The 26,175-nt window shown below is 42.3% G+C and overlaps 1 protein-coding gene across 1 annotated transcript in view; it reads right to left on the reverse strand.

Annotated features, from left to right (window-relative positions):
* The window catches only part of abcc1 (ATP binding cassette subfamily C member 1 (ABCC1 blood group)), a 124,636-nt gene extending 99,009 nt beyond the window's left edge, over positions 1–25,627 (reverse strand). The window contains exons 1-4 of the mRNA XM_070901753.1: positions 25,487–25,627; positions 8,961–9,137; positions 4,527–4,652; positions 2,324–2,461 (exon numbers count right to left, since the gene is read on the reverse strand). Coding sequence (XP_070757854.1) covers positions 2,324–2,461; positions 4,527–4,652; positions 8,961–9,137; positions 25,487–25,528 — 483 coding nt within the window. The 5' untranslated portion in view covers positions 25,529–25,627. The remainder of the gene's footprint in view (positions 1–2,323; positions 2,462–4,526; positions 4,653–8,960; positions 9,138–25,486) is intronic.
* Between the last annotated feature and the right edge of the window lie 548 nt (positions 25,628–26,175).

Raw genomic sequence — 26,175 nt, forward strand, 5'->3', positions numbered from 1 at the left:
AAAAATAAAAAAGCAAATTATTATTTAAGTTGAGAAAAAAGGACCTGGGGGTCCTTGTGCATGAAACACAAAAAGTTAGTATGCAGATACAGCAAGTAATCAGGAAGACAAATAGAATGTCGGCCTTTATTGCAAGGGGGATGGAGTATAAAAGCAGAAAAGTCCTGCTACAACTATGCAGGGTATTGGTGAAGCCACACCTAGAGTACTGTGTACAGTTTTGGTCTCCTTATTTAAGGAGGGATATACTTGCATGAGAGGCAGTTCAAAGAAGGTTCACTAGGTTGATTCCTGAGATGAAGGGGTTGGCTTATGAAGAAAGGTCGAGCAGGTTGGGCCTATACACATTGGAGTTCAGAAGAATGAGGGGTGATCTTATTGACACATACAAGATAATGTGGCGGCTCGACAAGGTAGATGCAGAAAGGATATTTCCACTCATGGGGGAAGCTAGAACTAGGGAACATAGTTTCAGAATAAGGGGTCGCCCATTTAAAATTGAGGGGAGGAGGAATTTCTTCTCTGAGGGTTGTAAATCTGTGGAATTCTCTGCCCGAGAGCTGTGGAGGCTGGGTCATTGAATATATTTAAGGTGGAGATGGACTGATTTTTGAGCGATAAAAGAGTAAAGGGTTATGGGGAGCTGAGCCCATGATCAGATCAGCCATGATCTTATTAAATAATGGAGCAGGCTCGAGGGGCCAAATGGCCTACTCCTGCTCCTGTTTCTTATGTTCTTATGTAATATGCTCCATCTTTGCCAGTCTGTCTCTTTCATCTTATTAGTTCTCTTTGCTGTCTCTGCATTAATCATCATTATTCAACAACTTGCATTTACATAGCAACTTCAACATACAAAACATCGCAATATATCACAGAGGGGAGAAATAAAGAGAGATCGGCAAGGGACCGAACACTAGCCATAACACTAGCTGGGAGAAGTTATCAAAGCCTGTTGTTTCAACAGTGCTTTTAAGAAGATATTTAACAGTGGAAAGGAACAGGTGCTAAGGGAAGGCATTCCTGAAAGTGGGGCTGAAGTGGTTGAAGCAACAGCGAGGCTTAAAAAGGACAGCAGGAAGCACAAAATGCCAGAGGACAGAGTGGCCTATGAGGGGATGCAAGGGTGAAGGAGTTACAAAGATAGGATGGGTCAAAGCCATTTAGGGATTTTAAATGTAATACAGGAAGACAATAAGGGAAATTAGCCATGTTTTCCTTCTCATAATTAATATTAAATAGTACTTGGTGAAAAGTGCAGTGTGTGAACATGAATGGGCTTGGCACAAATGATCCCCTCCCACCCATGGTCAAATTGTCTGCGAATACTCAGTGTCCAAGTTGACCGGTGTCGGATGACTAATTGGGAAGGTACCAAGAGAGATGCAAGACCCCATGAAAGCACAGCAGTACTCTTGCAGAAAGCGAGAAAGCCAAATATAACCGCTACCTTCAACATGTATGTCAAAGTCTTCTCTTAACCACCCCGAATAAACCCACATGCAGATTGAAAATGTTTACAGCAAAGATGAAAGAGAAAAAGATCCCCATGTGATTCGAGCTTCAGAAACATGTGCAAAATAAGCGCAAAAGCCATAAAGTTCCTGCAGCTGGTTCCTTTATTTAGCTGGATGTAACTTTCAGAACAAAGTTCACAAATTAACCAACATTGTAAAGTTGTTAAAACATAGACAAGAGGCATAATGATCAAGTACAATCAGCAGCTGTTCGATTTAAAAAGCAGTCTTAATTAGAAGGGATATATTTTCATTTTAAACACATTAAAACAACAAAGTTTCTTATACTCATCTTGCATTGCCTTCCTATTGGTGAAACATTGCTGTGTGGTTTTCAATGGCTGTTAACATACCTGAAACTTAACTAATTTGCCTTTTATTAATAAAGAATTCTTAAGCACAACTACAGGAGCTCCTGCAATGATTGTGGATTAAAACTAAGCCATACAGGTACCAGAATCAATCCCTGGTCTATACCAAGTTAGCCATCTCAGTAGGTTAGCAGTTGTGCTGTCGTAGTGCCCAGTAAACTCATCAGAAAAGCACTCTGGGTGAAGTTATGACTGTGCTTGACCATTATGTCCACCAGTCAAAAAAACACTTGATACTCCCTGCTGGGTGGGTTCACACACAAGATATGACCACTTGGATGAGGTATTCATAGAAACATAACCCAGCAACAATCACTGCCTTCAGGAAAGAGTAAATAAACTTTGAAATTCAGTTTCAAATATCAATATTAAATATATGTAGATCAATTAAGACCACCTGAAACACATTAAATACAATGTTTTAATTGTTCTTACCTGGTGTATAGAATTCATTATTTTGGACCTCAATATTGGAATAGCACACAACAACGTAATGAACCAAAAGATCAAAAGAATAGCAGAGGATTGGACACCTTTCAGCCTCTCATACTGGATGAGGAAAACTGCAACCAACTGATAACACGGGATTAGTTATTTTCAAAATAATGTAATTTAGCATTGGCATGCTCTAACTTTGAATGTATCTGTTAAAGTAATCATTCTGTGCATCACAAAACTCACACCTACAAGTTAACCTTGTGTGTGCTAGTATCTATATCAGTTCTTTGAACAACTTGCATTTATATAGCACCTTTAACGTAGAAAAACATCCCAAGGTGCTTCACAGATGCGTAATCTGACAAAATTGGCACAGAAATAAAAAAGGAGATATTAGGAAGGGTGGCTAAAATTTTAATCAAAAATGTAAGCTTTAAGGAGGTCCTTAAAGGAGGAGGAGTGAGATAGAGAGGCAGAGAGGTTTAGGTAGGGATTTCCAGAGCTCAGGCCGAGATGACTATATTCACGGCCGTTAATACTGGGAGTGAGGGATGCACTAGAGGCCAGAGTTTGAGGAAAGCTGAATTCTCAGAGGGTTGCAGGGCCGGAGGAGGTTACACAGATAGGAAGAAGAGAAGCCATGAAGGGGTTTCAACACAAGAATTAAAATGTTAAATTCGAGGCATGGGGGTTGGGCGTGGGGAGGAGGCATGAGTCAGTATAGATCCGCGAGCACAGAGATGATGGGCGAGCAAACTTAGTGTGGGTTAGGATATGAGCAGCAGAGTTTTGGACCAGCTGAAATTTATCGAGGGTGGAGGATGGGAAGCCAGCCTGGAGAGCATTGGAATAGTTGCCTCTGGAAGTGGCAACGGTCTGGATGAGGGTTTCATCATCAAATCGGCTGAGGCAGGAGTGGAGACAAGCAATGTTAAGAGATGGAAGTAGGCGGTCTTTGTGAAAGCGAGGACAGGAGGTTGGAACCTCAGCCTAGGAACCAGGAGCAGATAAAACGCCACAGTTGCAAACACTCAGCTTAAACCCGGGAGGAGGATGGAATCAGTGGCAAGTAAACAGAGTTTGTGATGGGGGCCGAAGACAATGGTTTTGAATAGTGCATTGGGTTTCTACAGCAAAATGATAAAAATTTTAAACTTTTTTGTGGCTTATTCAGAAAAAGACTGACCATCATTTTCAAGTACAAATAATATCAAGCTTTTTCACTTCAACTAAGAAAATACATTTGCTTCAATAAGTACATATGGAACTTTGGCAAAAGTGCCTTCAGTTTGCACCTGCATGGTCATATAGCCAGGGATTTATCTCTTACACAGCCATATAACCACTTACATTGTAAAATTAAATCAGCCTTGCAGTGCAGTTTTGGAGAAATTCTTAAATTTTCACATACTAATCTAATTCTAAGCCGCACAACACTGCAGCTCCCACGCAGCCGGCTCACCGGCTTTTAAATAGGAAAAACCATGCATGTGCGGTATTTAGACGGGGCCGCGCACCCAAAAGAAAATTCAAGGGAACATAGGATAGAACATCTAATGATAAATAAAAAAAACAATCCAACACTAAATATGATTACATGGGTAAACAAATTTATAAAATATACTTAGATAAATTGTATAATTTGCAATAAACCCCTAGCATCAATTTTTAGATCATTTGATGCTTTTTATTAAAAAAACAAAGAAACTTTTTTCACAATGATTCCCAGTTATTCTACTGCAATGAATCAAGAAGCCATAGATGGATCACACAATGATCTTGTGCGAATATCCATAATTTACACTTCATGTCAAAACAAAATACTCAGTACAAATCAATAAAACCACATAACAGTGATATCCTTATCTAGCTCATAAAATTCAAATTGGTAGGGTTTTTTTAACGTACAAACTGGTATTTTTGTAAAGGGCAGATTAGGACCATTTAGAGTGAACTGAATGCAAGTCTTGTCGCTATCCATCTAAATCTCATGTAATCAGCAACCATGGAGGAGGCAGTCAAATGAGCGACAGTTGATTTTAACATCAAAAATTACAGTTTTTAGCTTCAGTTTTCCTTTTTAAATAAGAACAGCGATGACTGCAGCACCAAAACAGAGACTTGTTTAAAAAATGCTTTCCAATAAGAGCAACAGATTAGACAGTATTTTCCACCTTAATTCAACAAGCAATGTAATTACCATTGTAACTCCAAGCAACGCAGGGCTCACTATGAAAACAGGAGCTCGCCCAAATCCTTGACTTCTTTCCCAGAAAGCATAGATAAGATCTGTCCAGCAGATTATCCACAATGCAAACCCCAAAGTCTGTAATAAAATAAATGCATAACATATTGTATCGTTAAATTGTATTAATGCTACAATGAGGGGACTTTAAGACCTCGATGGATGGATGAACTAAAATGGGCTTTCTCATCTTAACATTTGGCATAACCCAGTGAAACTGCAAGTAGAGCGACATGAATGGGCCAGGGGAGACATGAGTTCGGGGTCCAGGAGACACAAGGGACATGGGGCAGCGCGGGCCAGCCCACACTGCGATATGTATGCGCACTAGGTCTGTGCAGCAGAGCTGGTCTCCAGTCGCCTTGGTTAATCCTTACCACTGGACCAAGACCTCGCTCTGTCAAGCCCGTGTGGTGGCTGGTGTGCAAAGGCCACCACACGTTTAAAAAAAAAAACAACACGCACAGGCACCTTCCACTCTTCAATATATAGTTTGGGACCTTGTAATATCAGGTCCCTCATTATAACACCGGTGAACATTTTGGTGTGGAAGCAAGTCATCCTCGATACGAGAGACCGCCTAAGAAGGGAAGAATTATCTTGTAATTATGATCCAATAAATAATAGACACCTTTTACTAACTACAAAAGTAAATCGCAATACATAATTAAACAATTGAAATGTGCAGTGAAGCAACAGTAATCCCATTTACACTGAGAACTTGATTCTCAAATAGAGTTACATCTTCAGTGTGAATCCTGAATGTATGGTTTTATGAAAGGGAAATCATGTTTGACAAATTTGCTGGAGTTTTTTGAGGATGTAATGAGCAGGGTGGATGTAGTATAATGTAGACAAGTTTGCTGGTGATACAAAGATCAGTGGGAAAGCAAATTGGGAGGAGGACACAAAAAATCTGCAAAGGGATATAAACAGGCTAAGTGAGTGGGCAAAAATTTGGCAGATGGAGTATAATGTGGGAAAATGTGAGGTTATCCACTTTGGCAGAAATAATAGAAAAGCAAATTATAATTTAAAATCGAGAAAAATTGCAAAGTGCTGCAGTACAAAGGGACCTGGGGGTCCTTGTGCATGAAGCACACAAAGTTAGTATGCAGTTACAGCAAGTAATCAGGAAGATAAATGGAAGGCTGGCCTTTATTGCAAGGGGGATGGAGTATAAAAGCAGAGAAGTCCTGCTACAACTGTACAGGGTATTGATGAGGCCACACCTAGAGTACTGCATACAGTTTTGGTCTCCGTATTTAAGGAAGGATATACTTGCAATGGAGGCCATTCAGAGAAGGTTCAGTAGGTTAATTCCGGAGATGAGGAGTTTGACTTATGAAGATAGGTTGAGTAGGTCGGACCAATACACATTGGAGTTCAGAAGAATGAGAGGTGATCTCATCGAAACATATAAGATAATGAGGGGGCTCAACAAGGTGGATGCAGAAAGGATATTTCCACTCATAGGGGAAACAAAAACTAGGGGACATTGTCTCAGAATAAGGGGCTGCCCATTTAAAACTGAGATGAGGGGCAATTTTTTCTCTCAGAAGGTTGTAAATGTATGGAATTCTCTGCCCGTGAGCTGTGGAGGCTGGGTCATTGAATATATTTAAGGCGGAGATAGTCAGATTTTTGAGTGATAAGGGAATAAAGGGTTATGGGGAGCGGGCAGGGAAGTGGAGCCGAGTCCATGATCAGATCAGCTATAATCTTATTAAATGGCAGAGCAGGCTCGAGGGGCCAGGTGGCCTACTCCTACTCCTATTTCTTATGTTCTTACGTGACACACATTTTGTTTCCCAGGCAGTCCTGTGACACTGCAGAATTTAAGTGCTACTTTTTTTTTACAAGCTATGTCAATAAATAGCATAGCTGTTATTAGAACACTTCCTCCACTCATGTTTTGCCCCAGATGAAGCAAAAACATATTTCACAACCATTCCTAAAGGCATAAAACAGGACTGCACAGCAGGCCATTTGTGTTTTTGGGAGCTGCACAAAAAATGAGCAAAACAAATAGAGTATGCAATAATGCCGCCATTTTAAATACACGAGTATGGCACGACAGGCTATTCTAGTGTATTATCGTGCATAAATACAAACATGAAAAAATCAGTCAATGTAATCTTGTAATTATAATCCGGTAAATAACTACAAAAGTAAATCTCAATAGATAATTAAACAATTTTTATAATCTAATAGGGTTGCATTCCCTAGAATTTAGACAGTTAAGGGGTGATCGGATCGAAGTTATCAGGATATTAAGAGGAACAGATAGGATAGAAAGAGAGAAACTATTTCCGCTGGTTTGAGAGTCTAGGACTAGGGGCATAGTCTAAAAATTTGAGCCAGACCTTTGAGTGAAATTAAGAAACACTTCTACACACAAATGATGGTAGGCGTTTGGAACTCTCTTCCGCAAACGGCAATTGATGCTAGATGAATTGTTCATTTTAAATCGGAGAGTGATAGCTTTTTGTTAACCAAAGGTATTAAGGGATATGGGCCAAAGGCGGGTATATGGAGTTAGATCGCAGATCAGCCATGATCTCATCGAATGGTGGAACAGGCTCGAGGGGCTGAATGGCTGACTCCCATTCCTGTGTTCCTAATAAGTAGTTAAACATAGCAAACATTTCTATAAAAAGTAAAACCATATATTTTAACAACTAATTACAAATAGTTCTGAACATTTGGCATAACCCAATGAAACTGAAAGTAGGTTCGTTAATGACTGGTCTGCACATTACCCTACAATCCACAATTATCAATAAAAATATAATATTTGGAATGAACAGGAAAGCAAACCCTTCATATTACTCTAAAGTTGAGGAAAGCAGACACAATGGTGGAAATTACATTTTGCCTTCATAAATACATGTAACTTATACAATTAGCCTGGCCTCCAAAAATAACAAATTTGCTAAAGAACAGATCAAATTAGACCAAACATGAGCAGTTTGCCAAAGAGTGAAAGAAATAGGATGAGTCATCTAATCACAGCCCATACCTGTAATAGGGCAGTTACTAATCAACATGGGATTTGAATAATAAGCAGGGCTAAACCAGCAAAGAATGCAATTGGCTGAGTGATAAGTTGCAACATCTGCGATGTTTTAGGTTTATAAAAGAAGCTGTGGAGGAAGTGAGATTCTGAATCAAAGAGGTGGAGAAGGAAGAGGTAGATGGAGATGGAGAGGAACAGTGATAAAGACATAGGGAAGCCAAGCAGGAGATATTTGGAAAGGAGCTAGGAACAAAGAGAACCAAAACAGACCAGGGTAAGCATGTGTAAGGAATGAAAGAGAGAGATATGGAGCTGAAGACACAAGAGAAGAGAAAAATATATGGAACAAAGTATCTATGAGAGAGAAATGTGGGGCGAGGTATGGTTTAGAGAGAAAAAGATTTGAGGTAGCTTGAAAGCAAGAGCGAGAGAGAGCAATGATAGATGGAGAAAGAAACTGCACGTGAACATAATAGAAAGAAAATAGAGACAGTACTATAAGGTTATAGATCAGAGTCAAACAAAACCAGGAGTGCGTATAACTCAGATTCTTCTAAAACCCAAATCAACATACAAAAATGTTGATAATGTGTATTTCCAGAAACATCTGGTACTGGAGCCTTCCACATTTGATTATAACAATTATACATCCTTCAGCACTAGATCAATCTTGAGGTGAAAAACCCTACAATGACAAAAGTAAATATAACAAAATAAATATAACGAGCAGATATCCCATGCTTTCACTTATGGCAAGTCAGATGACATGCTATTTTATAAGCATCGAAGTGTTGCATCATGTAATGCACTAGTCTGCTAAAACTGTTAAGGCCATAAAGTAAGTGCCCAGTAAACACAGACTCAGCCCAGAGTTTAATGGTTGTTTGATCATGGATCTTTTCAGATTAGAAAGAGCAAGTCAGTTTCAGGCAGCAGGCCAGAAGCACTCAAAGCATGACCACCTGGATTGTTTGTGTGTACCAGATGTACCATTTTTAATATACTAATATCCTGTGGCACTGCCTGTGCAAGTCAGAAAATGGGCTGTTTATAAAGGAAAAAGTATTAAAACAAATAAAATACAATGCATTTTTCTGCTGCTAAAGTGTAGGCTTGCATCCCTTCAAGGCTAAGTGAACAGTTTAGAGTTCATACACAGATCAGTGAGGAGGCTACAGATATTGTAGATCCAGTATTTTCTGCTCAAGAGTCTGTACATTCCAAATGGCTTTCTTTATTTCATTATAACTGCACTCTGGGCAAAATTTAGAGAAGCATGTGACTTGCAGTGTGCCAGACATCTGGTGTGTGACAAACAAGTAGTACACACATGCATACAAATCCATTTATTAAATAGCGGTCTCTCTTACCGTTTTAGTTTTATTGAGAAATGACATCCTAATGTAACCTCGGTCATGATAACGAAGAAACAGAAAGTAGAATGGAAAACAAATCCAGATGTAGATGCAAGGGATCCAGACTAGGATGGTTATTTGGAAGCAGTGTGTAAAATCTGGATTATTTGTATGCCAGGTTTTGTTCGAATCCTGCAATATATAAAATGAACAAGTTAACACCTGTTATGTTATCTCGTAAAACAAAATTTAAGGTGCATTTAAGGAAATTAATGCAATCAGTTTTTGCTCACACTCTAGCACTACGGCAAAGCGGAACAGTTTTTTTGCCTTCTTCTAAGCAAAGCACAGTCAGATATTGTAACTCTTCAAGTAGTATTGACTTTGTTGGAGAGGGAGGAAAAGAAAACCGACTATTCATCTAGAGGTAGACATGTGGCCACATTGGTCATAAGCACCACCTTCCAAGCTCAAAATCATCACTTGTGCAAATTAAAAGCCAAACAACACACTATAATAAAGTAAAAACAGAAATGCAGAAAATACTCAGCAACTTCATCAGCATTTGTAAAGAGAAAACATAAATTAAACCAGTCAGATGTAAACCCTCAGACAGTACTAGAAAATAGAAAATAAGCATTCCCCTTTATAGATGAAAGGTGGGAAGAAAAACAGGTAAAAGTCAAGTACATTACTGCTGTCACTTAAGAGGCAGTTGATGGTTTAATTGTCATGGCATGGAAGAAAACAGTGAGAATGTATCAATGTACGGCAATAGAGAGGCACGGAAAAGAAAACACATATGTAAAAATAACTTCAAGATGGAGAGAAATGAATGGGAATTGGACGAGAGAAATCAGCAAGACAATGTAACCTCGCTTTGAAATTGCTAAAGTCTACATTACAGTAGAAAGAGAAGATACTGTTCCTGTCTGCAGTGAACTTGTTTGGAACAGTGTTGGTGGCCAAAATTTGAAAGATCATAATGGGAATGAGGGGGGGAGGAAGAGGTGAACCACAAAGAAGCCAGGATTACACTTGGAAACTAAATGGAAATGCTTGGTAAAAAAATCTTCCAATCGGTGTTTGATTTTGCCAACGCAAAGGAGACTGCAAGCAAGCAAAATATTCTAGATTAGAGGAAGTACAGGTATACATAAATCACTATCACATGGAAGAGGAGTTTGGGACCCTAGCAAAGGACATGGGAGGAGGTAAACAGCTGGGTATTGGGTCTGCTGTGGTTGCACAGGAAACTTTTGGGGAAGGGCAGTCCAAATTCAGGTTGATGGAAGAGCGACAATCATAGCTCCGAGAGTATCTCCGGAAAGCTTATGGGGAAGGAAAGATTTCGTTACCACGCATTTTCGTTCAGTTTCCAAGTGTAATCCTGGCTTCTTTCTGGTTCACCTCTTCAACTCCCCCCTCATTCCCATTGATCTTTCAGATTTTGGCCACCTACACTGTTCCAAACAAGTTCACTGCAGACAGGAACAGTATATTCTCTTTCTACTATAATGTAGACTTCAGCAATTTCAGAGCGAGGCTACATTGTCTTGCTTATTTCTCTCATCCAATTCCCATTCATTTCTCTCCATCTTGGAGTTACTTTTAAATATGTGTTTTCTTTTCCATGCCTCTCTATTGCCATACATTGATACATTCTCACTGTTTTCTTCCAAGCCATGACAATTAAACCATCAACTGCCTCTTAAGTGACAGCAGTAATATGGGATCGTACTATAGATGAGCTGGTGAATGCAGAGACTAGAATGCAAGCACATGGTGAACACTGTTGTTCTTGTAAATGGAAGGAAAGGCCCAGTCAACAGACGAGGAAAATGGAGTTAGAAGCTCTCATATGGAAAGTGGAGTTATCAGAGTAGATACAACAGAAATGGAAAAACTGAGAGAAAAGGATGCAAGTATGTGAATAGAAGCATAATCCAGGAAGATGTGGCCTTATAATTGGTGGAAATTGAGAGAAGTCCAGGAATGGATGACTAGTCAGAGACTGTCCATGTAAAGGTGAGGGATGGATAGCGATTAGAAGCGTAGTCAATTAAATTGTAGGAACTGTGCCCCATACAATTGCCCAAATGGTTGCCCTCAACATCTATAAGGAAAATACCCAGTAATTACCTGAGGTCGCCCATTCAATTTGAGTTCAGTTGTTGAACTGAGTCCTGGAAAGTGAATAGTTTTTGTCTTTGATAGAAGTAGCAGTCTTAATCAGAAGACTTTTACTTCTTCTATTCTTCTTTTGTAAGAACTTCTGCCGAGCAGTTGTAAGACATATCCTTACCAGCACGAGGTAACTTTAAGGACAGTGTCAGAGGTTAAGAGCTAAATTATGGCTGCAAAACCTACTACCAGCAGAGCTAAGCATGTCACTTAATTGCAGAGTAGTCCGAGATCAAGAAAGCGCCAGCTCAGATATCAACACTAAGGCAAGGTAAGTTCAGTCAGAATCAAAGATTCAAGTGAAACAGATAACCCCGCCTCAAAGGGATTCATCAGCTCAATATTCCAGAAGCTTAGACCTGCATCCCAGGAAAGGAAGGAAAGAAAGGAACCACACTGCTAGTGAGGATGAAGTCATATAAGCTCTGAACATTGTTAATCACACACCCAGACTTGAGCCATTTGATAGAATGGCTATTCAAAGCTGTTAAACTTGTCAACTATCTAAGAAATTACTCCTAAAGTAATCTAAGCAATTTATAACCTCAGACTCTGAACACCACTATAATTAATATTCAGTATGGCACTGGTTTACAGTGATGCACTGAATTGCCTGTGTAATATTTGTTAAGTAACTCTGTCCATTAAAGATTTGCTACTCAACTGCTAGGTAACTCTAAGTGTTTATGGTGCCTAACTTTTTTTTAAGTAGTGATTTTGTAACCAATTAATAGTGTTTTTACTTGACTTGTGGTTTGGCTTCTTCCTTGATGATTTGGCAAGAAAGTTATTTTCTCACGTTGCAGCTATAGGGCAACCTAAAAGAATAAGTAAATCAAATTCATTCCAATCTAAACTGGTTAGTTAATACAGTTCATGCAAGCCGAGTCATTTATCCTTATACCTAACCTGGGAGGCAAAACCGCAGATAGTTCTTTATCAAGGAATTAAGGACAGAATGAATAATCCATCTGGTTCCTCACTATGTATTTGTCAGGATACCGAAGCCCAGCTTTCATACAAAATCCACCAGATTATAGCAAGTGTAAGAAGCAACACAAACATGGTCAATGTAACAGAGGAACAGATCATGGATGGAGCAAGATAGAATTAGAAACCGGTTCCACATATCCTGTAAAAGGTAGGGCTTTGCTGGGATCCATCCACGTTCTCATAGCAACATCTTTTATATTGAGGAAGTGAACTTGAGACAAGATGTTCAGGATGAGAACATGTGGAGCCATGTGCAGGAGGGTGGTATTAATTAGGGACTGGTTAGGGTACTGTTTAAGAAAAAAGTTGAAAACTTGGAGACGAAGCTGATGAGAAATATGGAGGTGTAGAAGGACTGCAATCCATAATCCTGATGCCACACATTTAAGCTATGCTACTATCTTTATTACTCCTGGGACTTGGATTCAAATCCACCCCAAACTGATGAAAGTTCATGCCAAAATAAATTGAGTCTCAACCCAAGTGCATACCCACAGCAAAAAATAATGTGCATAATTCAGCACAAACTGATACTCTTGTGAATAGTCTACAAACATATCCAGCGTAGAAAACAGTATTCTTCTTTGAGATTAGGATGAAGACACATTGTTTGGTTACAGCATAATTTAATTCTTGACTCAACCCACTTTGTAGCTAAAAGGGGTGCCAAAACTAGTAAAACATTCCTTTTTCAATGTGGTCAGTAATGACTTTGAGAAGCACATGTATTCACTTCACTCCCCACTAAAAAAAATACATCTTGAACTAGAATATATTCAGCATAAAGTGTCATGCAAAAATATTATTTTAAGATTTAACTGACATTCTTGTAGTTAGAATATTGGATCAAGAAAGTTGTTTAATGGAGTCCAGAACGCTCTGCATTTCATGTTTTTAACTGGTCATAAAGCTACAGCAATACAAAAAGCATTGACAATATTTAAATCTGTAATCGCCATATTTTAGCCCATGACCATTGCATTTTATGTTGAACAATGAATCTACTGCAAATGGCTTAAGGACTTGAGCTGATTACTGTACAGCAAGAGAAATTTTATAATCCTGAATTTGGCATAGACAAGGCATGTGAGAAACACAATACGACAGACAGCAACAGGCATCTTTCCATTTTGATACAATATGTATAACAGTATGGGGCCAAGTTTCGGCCTGAGTTGCTCCTGTTTTTTTGGAGCAACTGGTTTAGAATGGCGTATCTTAGAAATTGCAATTCTCGGCATTTAGTTTGCTCCAGTTCTAGTCAGTTAGAACAGTTTCAGTTTGGAACAGATTTTTTTTCCAAAAGGGGCATGTCCGGCCACTTACGCCCATTTTGAAAGTTTAGGCAGTGAAAAGATACTCCAAACTAACTTAGAATGGAGTAAGTGTAGATTTTTGTACGCTCAGAAAAACCTTGCCTACACTTAGAAAATCAGGCGTAGGTTACAAATCAGGCGTAGGGAATGGGGGGGGGGGGGGGGGGGGGTTTAAAAGGGAAGTTTACAAACATTAAAAACACTTCAGTTTTACAAATAAAGAGCCATCATCAATAAAAAATTATAAATACATCAATAAATCAATCAAAAAAACAGGGGGGAGAGGGAGGGGGCGAGGGGAGAGAGGGAGGGGGCGAGGGGAGGGAGGGGAGAGAGGGCACAGCTCATGCTGCGCCGCTCCCAGCTCCAGAGGACCTGCAGGGAGCTGGAGAATCTAAGTATTTTTTAGGCGCACTTTCTGGCGCGAAAAACGGGCGTCCAGGTCGGGGCTGCACCATACTAGGCGCGGCCCGAAACTTGGGCCCAATGTCACAAAGTTCAAGCCCCGTTTAATGTTCTGAAATCAAAGTACAGTGGTTCATATTAAGAATTTTATCTCATCAAGAACACAGTTCCTCTGATTACAACAGAGCTTCCACTAGAGCCATGAACAAGTTTGGTGTGAAATAACTGTAATAAAAAAAATAATTGGCTACCGTTGCTCCTGCACCACACCGAAAAGTAGTTATGTGCCCATCAGACTAGTGAAAACCAGAAAAGTCAGTTGTGTTCAGGAAATAACTGGTTTACTACAAACATGCATTCCATTATTCAGGATTAGTAAGATTTTTCTCAATGTTAATTATAATAGCAGAATTGACTGAACGGTTTTAATGGCAACACTGAACAATGGACATGTAAGTGACACGTGTAGTGTGTTTCCAAACACTTTGATGCAGTGAACAGAGTACTATCAAATGAAGATAAGGATCAAGTAGAAGGACCATATCAGACCAGTCAGGGCCCTACTTTCTCTATCTGTAGTCTACTGTGATTGCTACATAGCTTATCTGTACAATGAATCCTTAGTTACACACAGTTATCTTCATTTTAGCAGAACAACCAGCAATTTGTCTCTTACACATGCCAGTCTCAAATCCAGTGACAAAAGTCAGCCATGACATTTGACAATCCATCAACAATCATGTTAAAGAAGAAACTTTTGTCAAATTAAATTATTTCCATATCGGAGTCTTGACGAGTGACTTGGTGGTCTAGCTCTGTGTTTTATATTTATAGTTTCATTGCAAACTCCCCACACCGCATCACCGAATCCAAATATCAAGAACTAGCATTATTTAACTGTTACTACAATCAAAATGAAGTGAGCATGTCTTGTGGTTCTTTATACAATCAACTACTAAAATCTAAGTATTTCACTGTGCACCATGACTTTGATGTGCATTAGCTCTGTACACACATTCATGGGAAAACGATGAAAGATAAACAGTGCCAGCAGCAAAATATGTCCCAAATATATTACATATTTACTCAGAATTAAATAAATCATTGCTTTTAAAGCAACTGCACATTAAAGATGTCCATACATCTCCGTCATTTTAACTTCCCGGCAAGACCAACCCGATTAAAAAAATTAAAATGTGACAAGATGCAACCCTTTAAAATGCTGAAGGGCATGGATATCATGGATTTATGATGGTTAGTTAACTGTGATTGCAGAACTAAAGGACACAGTTAAAAATTAAAATCGCCTCATAAGAAATAGAAGCAGGCCATTTGGCCTGCTCCGCCATTCAATAAGATCATGGCTGATCTAATCTTGGCCACTTTCCTGCCTGTTCCCCATAACCCTAGTCTCCCCTGTAGTTCAAAAATCTGTCTATCTCCGCCTTGAATATAGTCAATGGGCTCGACTTTCCACTCAGATCGCTATCACCCAAAAAATAGGCGATGTTCCGGCCTTAGCGATTTTTTATTTTTCAGGATCGCTGGAAGATCACCCACTTTTTGAGAATGCTACTTTCCGCTTTTTATTTTGGGCGATAGCCTTAGCAATGTGGAATGGGCCTTTGCGATGTGGAAGGTTGCCATCCATAGCAACGAACATTCTGCACATGCGGGTTTTTTTGCAAAGAAGTTTTCCCGCGATTCGGGAGGTCAAGGGTCATGCGCAGAAGGCAAAGGGGGAGAGAGAGAGAGCGAGAGAGAGAGCGAGAGAGCTATTGCTTTTTGCTGTGAAGAAAGTGGATTTGTCTGTGAAGTTGGAGATGTCCCACGAAGAATCTGGAGAGAGTGGTCAGGATATGGAAGGGAGAAGGAGGGCAAAACCCTTCTCCGATGAGGCCAATATTAATGAGGTGCAGACTCAGTGGGGCCAACTAACCCAGGGTGGGTATGGGAAACCGCCATCCCGGACATAGACAAATTTGGGGCGAGATTGCTGATACTGTTTCATCAGTGTCCCACAAGCCAAGGGGATTGGGCCAGTGCCGCAAGAGGTGGAACAGCCTGGCTGCTTCAGCAAGAGTAAGAATTAAATAGATTTTAAATTGTAATGATCCACTGAATATGGAAATCTGCTGGATTGAAATTAAGCTGGTTATTCTTGCGTCGATTTCCTGCTAAGATTTGGACTGGGTTCGGAATCTGCACCCTTTAAATCTAATTTTGGCACCGTCTCCTTTTGGGTTACGTTAGTGGATGGGGCATGACTGAGCACTGAGGGGTCTGGTCACCTTTACCCAGACTGTGTCAGTCTCTCCAGCTGCTGTCACTTACACAGTGACCCAGCCAGGACTGGGGGAGAGCTGCCCTGGCTCACTGTCTCCCCTGGGATATTTTGGGACATTAGCTCTGGCCACACGGAGGTCTCCGAGCACAGCCCATGGACATGGCACCCCCTCCCATTACACTCCGGTCATTGCCGAGCTCACCAGCAGTCCTGATTTCCCACCCCCACCTACCCCCGGGGAACCTCCATAGATTCAAATAAACCGCCTACCTCCCCTCAGGCACCGATGCAACTGTCCGTGGATGGGGCCCTTTCCTCGAGATTGTACGCGAGATGTTTGGTGTCAAGCATTAGTTACTAAACACGATCTTATTAAATATTTTCTCTGAACGTAGATGTTATAACCATGCATCCATTGGATACAAACCATATTAGCATATAACGCTAGAATCTGTTGTCTTTCCGTAATAGTACCTAGTCAATTAGCTTATGCCATGCTCTTGTCACGTTTGCAGAGGAAGATATCTAAGAATTGAGCCGAGCAGAGGCACACCGGAGGAGGCCCTGCTCAAATAGTGATGCTCAGCGACTTGGAGGAACGTGCTGCAGCACTAGTGGGCAGCCACAGTCTCACTGCCACCTGTGGTGGTGCAGATCCCATTGTTGCGCCACGTGAATAATGTGTAAAGCAGTAGTAATTCAAAGTAATGTAACGGCATTTCATTATAATATAGGAATGATGTCATATTATGCATGCAGCTTCTATACTACTCTCAGGTTAACAACATAAGAAATAGGAGTAGGCCATTTGGCCCCTCGAGCCTACTCCATTTAATATCATGGCCTCAGCTCTACTTCCTTGCCTGCTCCCCATAACCCTTTACTCCCTCATCATTCAGAAATCTGTCTATCTCCACCTTAAATATATTCACTGATCCAGCCTCCACAGCTCTCTAGGACAGTGAATTCCATAGATGTGCAACCATATGATGTAATCATATATGTAACGTCTCTCGTTCACATTTATTGCAGTAGTGCTGCTCCACAGCACAGCACAATCATTCTCATGTCTACCTTTCTGTTCTAATAAGCTCAATTATGTTTTGCAGGTCCCCAGACTCCCGAGGCGCAAAGGGAGGCCGCAGCTGTCCCATTACAGGTGGTCATCACCACGGATGTAGAGGACACCACTGAAGGAGAGGAGGAGGATGATGACCCTATTTCATCTGTTGTACCTGCAGCCACGTCATCATCGACGGATGAAGTAGTGGGGCCAAGCGGCTTACAGTGCCCACGCCAATCCCACGGAGGTTGAGTCAGCGAGGTAGGCTCGCGCTGCGACAGATCCTAATGAGGACATGGTCACACTGTCCAGGGACAGCGTCGACATCAGTCGAGAGTTCCTCCAGGTGATTGGTGGGTTGACCGGAAACATTGCCGCAATGTCCGCTCGAATAACGGAGGGCATGGAGCGCATAGTTGTGGTAATGGGCCAAACAACCGACGCTGTCCATACCTTGCAGCATGCGATAATGTCGGGAAACGGCACGGCACTCCAAGGTGCCGTCCCACCAACTACCCGGACAGATGCGAGTCAGGAGGAAAAACTTCCTTCTGGCTCGGAAGACGTTTCGCCTCCAGCCACTGAGGGGATGCTGCCAACATCCCTCCCCGCACAGCAGCGGGCCCTGCTCAAAGACATCCTGGTCCCATTACTCAGGGATTACAACAAGGTGGGGTGGGTAAAGGATCAGGAGGGAAGCGTAGGCGCAGGTGGGTGGGGCGTTGTTACATGTTGTGTTAAAAATATTGTTGAATGTTCAGGGTAGGGGTGGGGGCAGGGGGGTATTATATATGTTTGTTCTAAAAAGTTTCAAATTTCTCTGTCATTATTAAATTATTTTACTTAACTTTACAATTGTTCTGAAGTGTCTTCTAATAACGTACGGTAAAACATGAATACAATGGTTGGAAACAATGGCCAGGCCAGGCGAGGCAATGATGAAATGTAACACAACTGTAATTGTCACCAATGTAAGTTCACGCAAAGCGTTCATTTAAGGGCTGCTGACCCAAGAGTTTTGCAGCTGCGTACTACCACGGGGCTTTTCCAGTTTTGCAGGGGGGTGGGGGGGCATGGGTTAATCGTTTGGCTGATTGTCCTCCCCGAGGTCCTCATCATCCTCCTAGTCTTCCTCTTCCACCTCCCCTCTCTCCTGAGGTGGACCGTCGGTCCCATCTGACAATTGTTGTCCTCTCCTCATAGCTAGATTATGCAACATGTAGCACACCACGATAAACTCAGTGACCTGCTCAGGGTGGTATTGTAGGTTGCCGAGTGGTTGAGGCATCTGAAACGCTGTTGAAGAACTCCAATTGTCTTTTCCATGACACTGCGTGTAGCTATGTGGCTTTCATTGTAGCGCTTCTCGACTTCCGTCCAGGGCTTATGCAGGGGGGTCATGAGCCAGCTGGCAAGGCCATATCTTTTATCCCCCAGCATCTAACAGTGACCTTGTGGCCGACTGTTAAACAGATCAGAGACAGTGCTCTCACGCAAGATGTGCACATCATGGATGCTGCCTGGAAAATGTGCATTTACACCCATGATTATTTGGTCGGGGTCGACAACAAGCTGCACATTCAGGGAGTGGAATCCCTTTCGGTTCCTAAACACCTCCACATCCTGTAAAGGTGCTCGCAGGACGATGTACGTACAGTCTATTGCTCGCTGCATCTTGGGGAAGTTTGCTATTCACGAGAAACCCAAAGCCCTCAGTCTGTGCCTCCCTGGTCATAGGGAAGCTTATAAAGTCCATCCTGCGTGCGTAAAGATCTGTCGAATGCAGCAATGTGTGGTGTGCTGAGAGATAACGCAAATGTCGCCAGCTGAGGCTTGAAAGGAGCCCAATGCGTTAGGTGTAAGGTCTCCTCCGCAGCAGCAGTATGCCATCTCTTTGATTGGGCACATAATGCTCTTCAACATATCTTCTCCCATCTTCAGTCTGCAACATGTGATTATTAACCAATACTGGTAGAGAAATTACAGACCTCATCACTATAAATGCTCTAAATTTGTCCTCGACAGATACAATGTGATTAGATGATTGGCAAGAGTCAAAAAGGCCCTTAAAATCACTCACAAATTGATTCTCCTCATAAGCGCTTGAAGCAGCCTTTCAGTACAGATCTTCCGACATTCAAAATGGCATCCGTAGTGCCAAGTACTGCCGATTTAAGGTCAGGTGAGTGCAGCTTTTCTCCAGGGATCCGGCGAAGTGTGGGCAATATGGTGAAAGTTGCAGTCGGCGATCATCTGGGCGATAGCCTTAGACCGGGCAATGCAGCACATTCATGTGTGCCGAAAGTTGGGCCAGCGATGAATGGGCGATGTTCCACTTTTGAGCAAAAATGGGCGATAGCCTGCTTATATGGGCGACCATGAGTGGAAAGTCTAGCCCAATGACAGCCTCCACAGCTCTCTGGGGCAGAGAATTTCAAAGATTCACGAAAAAATTCCTCCTCATCTCCGTCTTAAATAGGCGACCCCTTATTCTGAAACTATGCCCACTAGTTCTAGATTCCCCCACAAGGGAAACATCCTCTCAGCATCAACCCTGTCAAGCCCCTCTTATGTGTCACACCTCATTCTTCTAAACGCCAATGAGTATATGCCCAACCAATGAGTATAGGCCCAGCCTGCTCAACCTTTCCTCATAAGACAACCCTTTCATCTCAGGAATCAACCTCATGAACCTTCTCTGAACTGTCTCCAATGCAAGTATATCCCTCCTTAAATAAGACGACCAAAACTGTACGCAGTACTCTAGATGTGGTCTCACCAACGCCCTGTACAGTTGTAGCAAGACTACTCTGCATTTATACTCTAACGCCCTTGCAATAAAGGCCAACATTCCATTTGCCTTCCTAATTATATGCTGTACCTGCATACTAACTTTCTGCTTTTCATGTACGACAACAGCCAGATCTTTCTGTGCCGCAGCATTCTGTCGTCTCTCTCCATTTAAATAATATTCTGTCCTATTCTTCCTACCAAATTGGATAAGCTCACATTTTTCCACATTATATTTCATCTGCCAAAATTTTGCCCGCTCACTTAACCTATATATAGCCCTTTGCAGACTCTTTTGTGTCCTCCTCACAACTTGCTTTCCCACCTATCTTTGTATCGTCAACAAATTTGGCTACAGTACACTCAATCCTTTCATCCAAATCATTAATATAGATAATAAATAGTTGAGGCCCCAGCACTGATCCCTGTAGCACCCCATTAGTTATAGTTTGCCAACCTGTGAGACCTCAAGTGAGACTAGGGATTAAAATAAATTCCCAAAGTCATAGAAATATGGAACAAACTCCCAATAAAAGTAGATAAAACAACTTGCATTTATACACGCACCTTTTACGAAGTGAAATGGCCGAAAGCACTTCACAATCATCATCAAATGAAAGAAGGAGCTATGAGGACAGGTGACTAAAAGCTTGGTCAAAGAAGTAGGTTTGAAAAATGGTCTTAAAGGAGGAGAAAGGCAGAGAGATTTAGGGAGGGAATTCAATGGTTAAGCCTTAGGAACAGTAGCCAATGGTGAGGCGAAGGAAGTGAGGGATGCATAAAAAGGCCAGAGTTATCGGAATGCGTAATTCTTGGAGGATTGTAAGGCTGGAGATGGTTACATAGATAGGGAGAGGAAAGGCCATGTCGGGATTTGAACACAAGGGTGTTCATTTTAAATTCATGGCGCTGGGAACCAATGCAAGTAAGTGAGCACAGGGGTGATGAGTGAAGAGAACTTTTTGAGAGTTAGGATACAGGCACGCACAGCACAGGGTCATATTGCACATAGAGATTGCACACGATCTGGTTCAGCCTGAGATAGTTGCCAAGGAGAGGGACAGAATTGGTGACGAGGGAATGGAGTTTGTGGTGGGGCCAAAGACAATGTCTTTGGTCTTCTCAATGTTCAGACAAGCATGTGAAAAATAGAGTGTGCACATGCGGAATCCGATGTCACGTCTTCGGATGATGTCGCCAAGCGACAACATGTAGATGAGAAGTAGGAGGGGGACCAAGGATAGATGTAACGGTGCGGAGGCAGGCGATGAAGCCATTGCAGGAGATTCACTAACTACGACTGGATAGGCAAGAGTTGAACCAGGCAAGGACAGTCCCACTCAGTTGCTTAAGGGAGGAGAGGCATTGAAGAAAGATGGCATGGTTGACCATGTCAATGGCTGCAAAGAGGTCGAGAAAGTTGAGGATGAATAGTGCAACACGGTCCCAGTCACAGGATGGAATTTGTGACTTTGATTAGGACTGTTTAAATGCTGTTGCAAGGGTGGAAAGTTTATTATTGAGGTTCAAAAATAGAGTTGGAGGAAGGTTGGGCATGGATTTGTTAGGCGACAACACGTTCAAGGACTTGAGCGAGGATAGGGAGGTTGCAGATGGGGTAGCAGTTTACAAGAACAGCGTGGTCAAAGATGGTTTTTTTTGAGGAGAGTAATGAAGGCAGATTTGAAAGAGAGGTGGACAGTACCCTGGAAGAGAGAACAACTTACAATGTCAGCTAGTATGGAAGCCAAGAAGGGAAGTTGGGTGTTCAGCACTTTATTGGGAATAGGGTCGAGGGGGGAAGCGGGGGTCTCATGGACAAGATTATCTGAGAGAGAGCATGAGAGGAGATAGGAGAGAAACCAAGAAAGATGATGGTTCAGGGCTAGGGCAGGGAAGAATCCCTAGGGGAAGCTTGGCTTATTGGAAAAGAGGAAGGGAAGGATGCGGCAGTGGCAGCTGAACGGATGGTCTCAACACCAACATGCATTTATATAGCACCTTTAATGTAGTACAACGTCTCAAGCTGCTTCACAGGAACATTATCTAACAAATTTGACACCAAACCACATAAGGAGATGTTAGCAGATGTTAGTTGACCAAAAAAAGAGGTAAGTTTTAAGGAGTGTCTTGCATAGGATTTACCACACAGAAACAGGCCATTCGGCCCAACCAGTCCATGCTGACATTTAGGTTCCACTCTAGCCCCCTCCAGTCTTTCCTCATCTAAATCTATCAGCATAACCCTCTATTCCCTACTTCCCCATATGTTTGGCTAGCTTCCCCTTAAAAGCATCCATACTATTTGCTTCAACCTCTCCCTGTGGTAGCGAGTTCCACATTTTCACCACTCTGGGTAAAGAAGATTCTTCTGAATTCCCTATTGGATTTCTTGGTGACTATCTTATATTGTTCTAGTTATGTTCTTCCCCTCGTCAAAATATTCTCTGTATCCACTCTACCAAAACCTTTCATAATTTTAAAGACCTCTATTAGGTCACCCTCTCAGCCTTTTTTCCAAGAGAAAAAAGACCCAGCCTGTTCATCCTTTCCTGATATGTATACCCTCACATTTCTGGTATCATCCTTATAAATCTTCTCTGCACCCTCTCCAGTGACTCTATATCCTTTTATAATATGGCGACCAGAACTGTACACACAACTTCCCTACTTTTCAATTCTATATCTCAAGAAATAAACCCAACTGCTTGGTTTGCTTTTTTATGACCTTGCTAATCTGTGTCGCAATTTTTAGTGATTTGTGTACTTGTACTCAGATTCCTTTGTTCCTCTACCCCAGCTAGACTCACATCCTCCAAGTAATAAGTGACCTCCCTATTCTTCCTACCAAAATGTAATACCTCTCATTTATCTGTGTTGAATTTAATTTGCCAATTATATGCCCTATGTCTTAAAGGAGGAAAGAGATGTCGAGTGCGGGGGGGTTTAGGGAGGGAATTCCAGAGCTTAGGGCCTCAGCAATCTCAATCTCAAACCTTCCACCAGACCACACTCATACATGGGAACAGGAGTAGGCCATTCAGCCCCTCAAGCCTGTTCCACTACTCAATGAGATCATGGCTGATTTGTGTACGAGCTGCATCCACCTGCCTTGGCTCCATATCCCTTAATACCCTTGGTTAGCAAAAATCTATCGTTAACAGATTTAAAATTATTAATTGAGCTAGGATCTACTGCTTTTTGTGGGAGAGTTCCACACTTCGACCACCCTTTACGTAAATGCAAATTGCAAAAGGAGAATAATGATGGTAAATAAAAGTTTTTAAAAAACAGAAACAGATGCATAGAAAGTGGAGAACCAAAAGGAAACACTGAATGTTGGCAAAAAAAGTACCCAACTGATTGGCAAAAAAGCATACAACAAAAAGTATCTATTATCTTAGGTACATTCCTTCAATTCACTTTGTAACCAAACAGAATGAATCACAGAAGACAATGCACTAGTTTCTGTCAATTGCAGAGTCAGCCTTTGAATGCAGAGTCAAGACATCATAACAGATATCAGATAAAAAAGCAAAATGTTGTGGATGCTGGAATCGGAAATAAAAACAGTAAATACTGGAAATACTCTGCTGTCTATTGAGAAAAGCGTCACGTTCACATTTCAGACTGACATTCCATTAACCTTTTTGATTACTTTTTGTACCTGTGCACTAGATTATACTGATTTGTGTACTTGAACATCCAAATCCCTTTGTTCCTCCACAGTTTCTAGTCTTCTTGTCGTAAGAAAATATTCAAATTTGTCTTTCTACGATCCAAAGTGGATGACCTCACAATTCCCCATATTGAACTCCACATGCCACAGTTGTGCCCACTCACTTAATCTGTTTGTCTGTCCCTTTGTAATTTCCCGCTCCTAGCTACACAACTTACTGTGCCTCTGCAAACTTGGATATACAACTCTCTATTCCTACATCCAAGCTATTAACACATGGCAAAAAGCTGGGGCAGCATGGCCCTTATCACTAAATCTCACCTTGGTCTGCCCACCTACTTCTCGAGCATCTTCTTCTACTTTGAGCATCTCACTTTGTTCCATCCCTACCACCATTCCTTTAATACCCTCGCTGTCTACTGCCAATCCAAGTACCATGGCAAGTTTTTCACAAATGTCCCTACATTACAACAGTGACTATACTTTAAAAAGTACTTCAGGAGGTGAAAGGTGCACGTCTACTTTCTCAGATATCTTCATTGCTTTCCTCCCTCAGCCTCTGCACGAAGCAACTTTGCATCCTCAATGATTTTAACCTTCATCTCAACTCACCTCCCCCTCTCTCCTAAGTTCACTGCCTTCCTGTCCTCTCTTAACGTCCCCCTCCATATCAACTTGCCTATCCATATTCAGGGACACCCAACGTTCCCATTAAGCTGCCCGACTGCACAGTGGTCTGGAGGTCCCGCGCATATCGCTCAGCGGTTTACATGGAAGAAAATCTTGTGAAAATCTGAATGGGCCATACAGCCAGTTAAAGGAACTGAGCACAAAAGAAAATTAGAGGGCATATTGTGGTCACCCCCTCGGTCTTCCCATCTTATATGGCCTTTCTACTCCCATCCTCCCAATCACAGATAAGGCCATCACTGATCACTTTCCTGTATCCTTTTCTATTCACATCCCCCTTCCAGCCCCACTCTTTTGCATCCGGCCCTGGGTAATCCTAGTCAATGGCACTTTCAGATTCCCAACCGTCTAGCCTTTGGCCCTTCATTCATCATTATGATATTTCTACCATCATATGATGCTGCCTCAAGTCTAAGGGACGCAGACTTGAACGTTTATGTCAGACAACCGATTTAGCCATTCATCGCCACATCTGGCTGAACCACATAAAGCACTACTGGATCCTACTCTCCTCTGCTTAAACTGCTCAGTACTCCAGGATCATCCTGGAGAGTAACGATAACCCCCAGCTTCTGTTCTCCACTACCAACCATCTTCTTCAACCCCTCTCCGCTTCGTTTTTTTTCTCCAGCTGACTGGGCAGCTACAAATACATTCAGGTCACTTAAGGACGCTGCCAGTGGATTACCATTAGCCGGGAGTGTGAGCAGCCCGAGATGTATTTATAATCCTCCACGGGACACCCGCATTCTACCCTTGGACCTTTCTCACTCAGTTGGAATGATGCTCAGTCCTACTGGATCTAAAAATAAACAAGCTGAGCGAGTTTCGAGGAGTCGGCAATCTTCGTCCATCGCTTTGTGGTGCTCGGTTGATCTCGCTCCGGATCCCCGGGCCTTTCCAGCTGGTCATGGTTGCTAGGGCGGCCCAGCTCCATCAGCGGCCCCACACACCACACACACAAATTATATATATAATATATAGCGGGGTGCGACAAGGTGACACCTTAGGGTGACGCGCAAGGCAAGCGAGTCCAGAATTAAAGCCTGAAGGGAAGGGGTCCGGCCGCCCGTTGCTCGAGCACCTTTACAACCCTCCCAACAATTATGTACACAAAAGAAAGGCCGGCCTTACCCAGAGGACTTCCGAGCCATCCTTGCTGCAGAAATCGTCCATGCCGACTGCCGGCTCGCGCCGCCGCCGCCGCCTTCCTATTACAAGCCGCACTCTCGCGCAGCCGGCCGCCGCCGCTCATTGGTCCCCGCACTGGATCCGGGAGCGCGCGGGTTAATGTCCTCACACGCACAGAGACTTCAGACACTCAGTCACTCACCCAGGGCGCTTGCTACAAGACACTGCAGCACAAACGCCCCAAGTTGTTTATAATCACAGATATATATGTGTGTGTGTATCCGTCTTTCGGATGAGACGTTAAACCGAAGCCCCCACATCTGCTCTCTCAAGTGGACGTAAAATATCCCATATGAGGGCACTATTTTCGAAGCAGAGCAGGGGAGTTTTCCCCAGTGTCCCGGCCAATATTTATCCCCCAACCAACATAACAGATTATGTGGCCATTATCACATTGCTGTTTGTGGGAGCTTGCTTGTGCAGAAATTGGCTGCCGCGTTTCTTACATTACAACAGCGACTTCGAGGTGGGTGACTGGGCGACGTCATCAGGACCCAGGTTGCCGTTTGGAGTGTGGGCAGGAGGGGCCCAGGTACAGCAGAGGTGCGGGTAGGTCGTGGCGGAGGTGTGGCGAGTGATTGAGGTGGAGGAGCAATGAGGGATCGTGGTTGAGATTCGGTGGATGATTGTGT

Source organism: Pristiophorus japonicus, chromosome 15, assembly GCF_044704955.1.
Source record: "Pristiophorus japonicus isolate sPriJap1 chromosome 15, sPriJap1.hap1, whole genome shotgun sequence".
NCBI classification, from domain to species: domain Eukaryota; kingdom Metazoa; phylum Chordata; class Chondrichthyes; family Pristiophoridae; genus Pristiophorus; species Pristiophorus japonicus.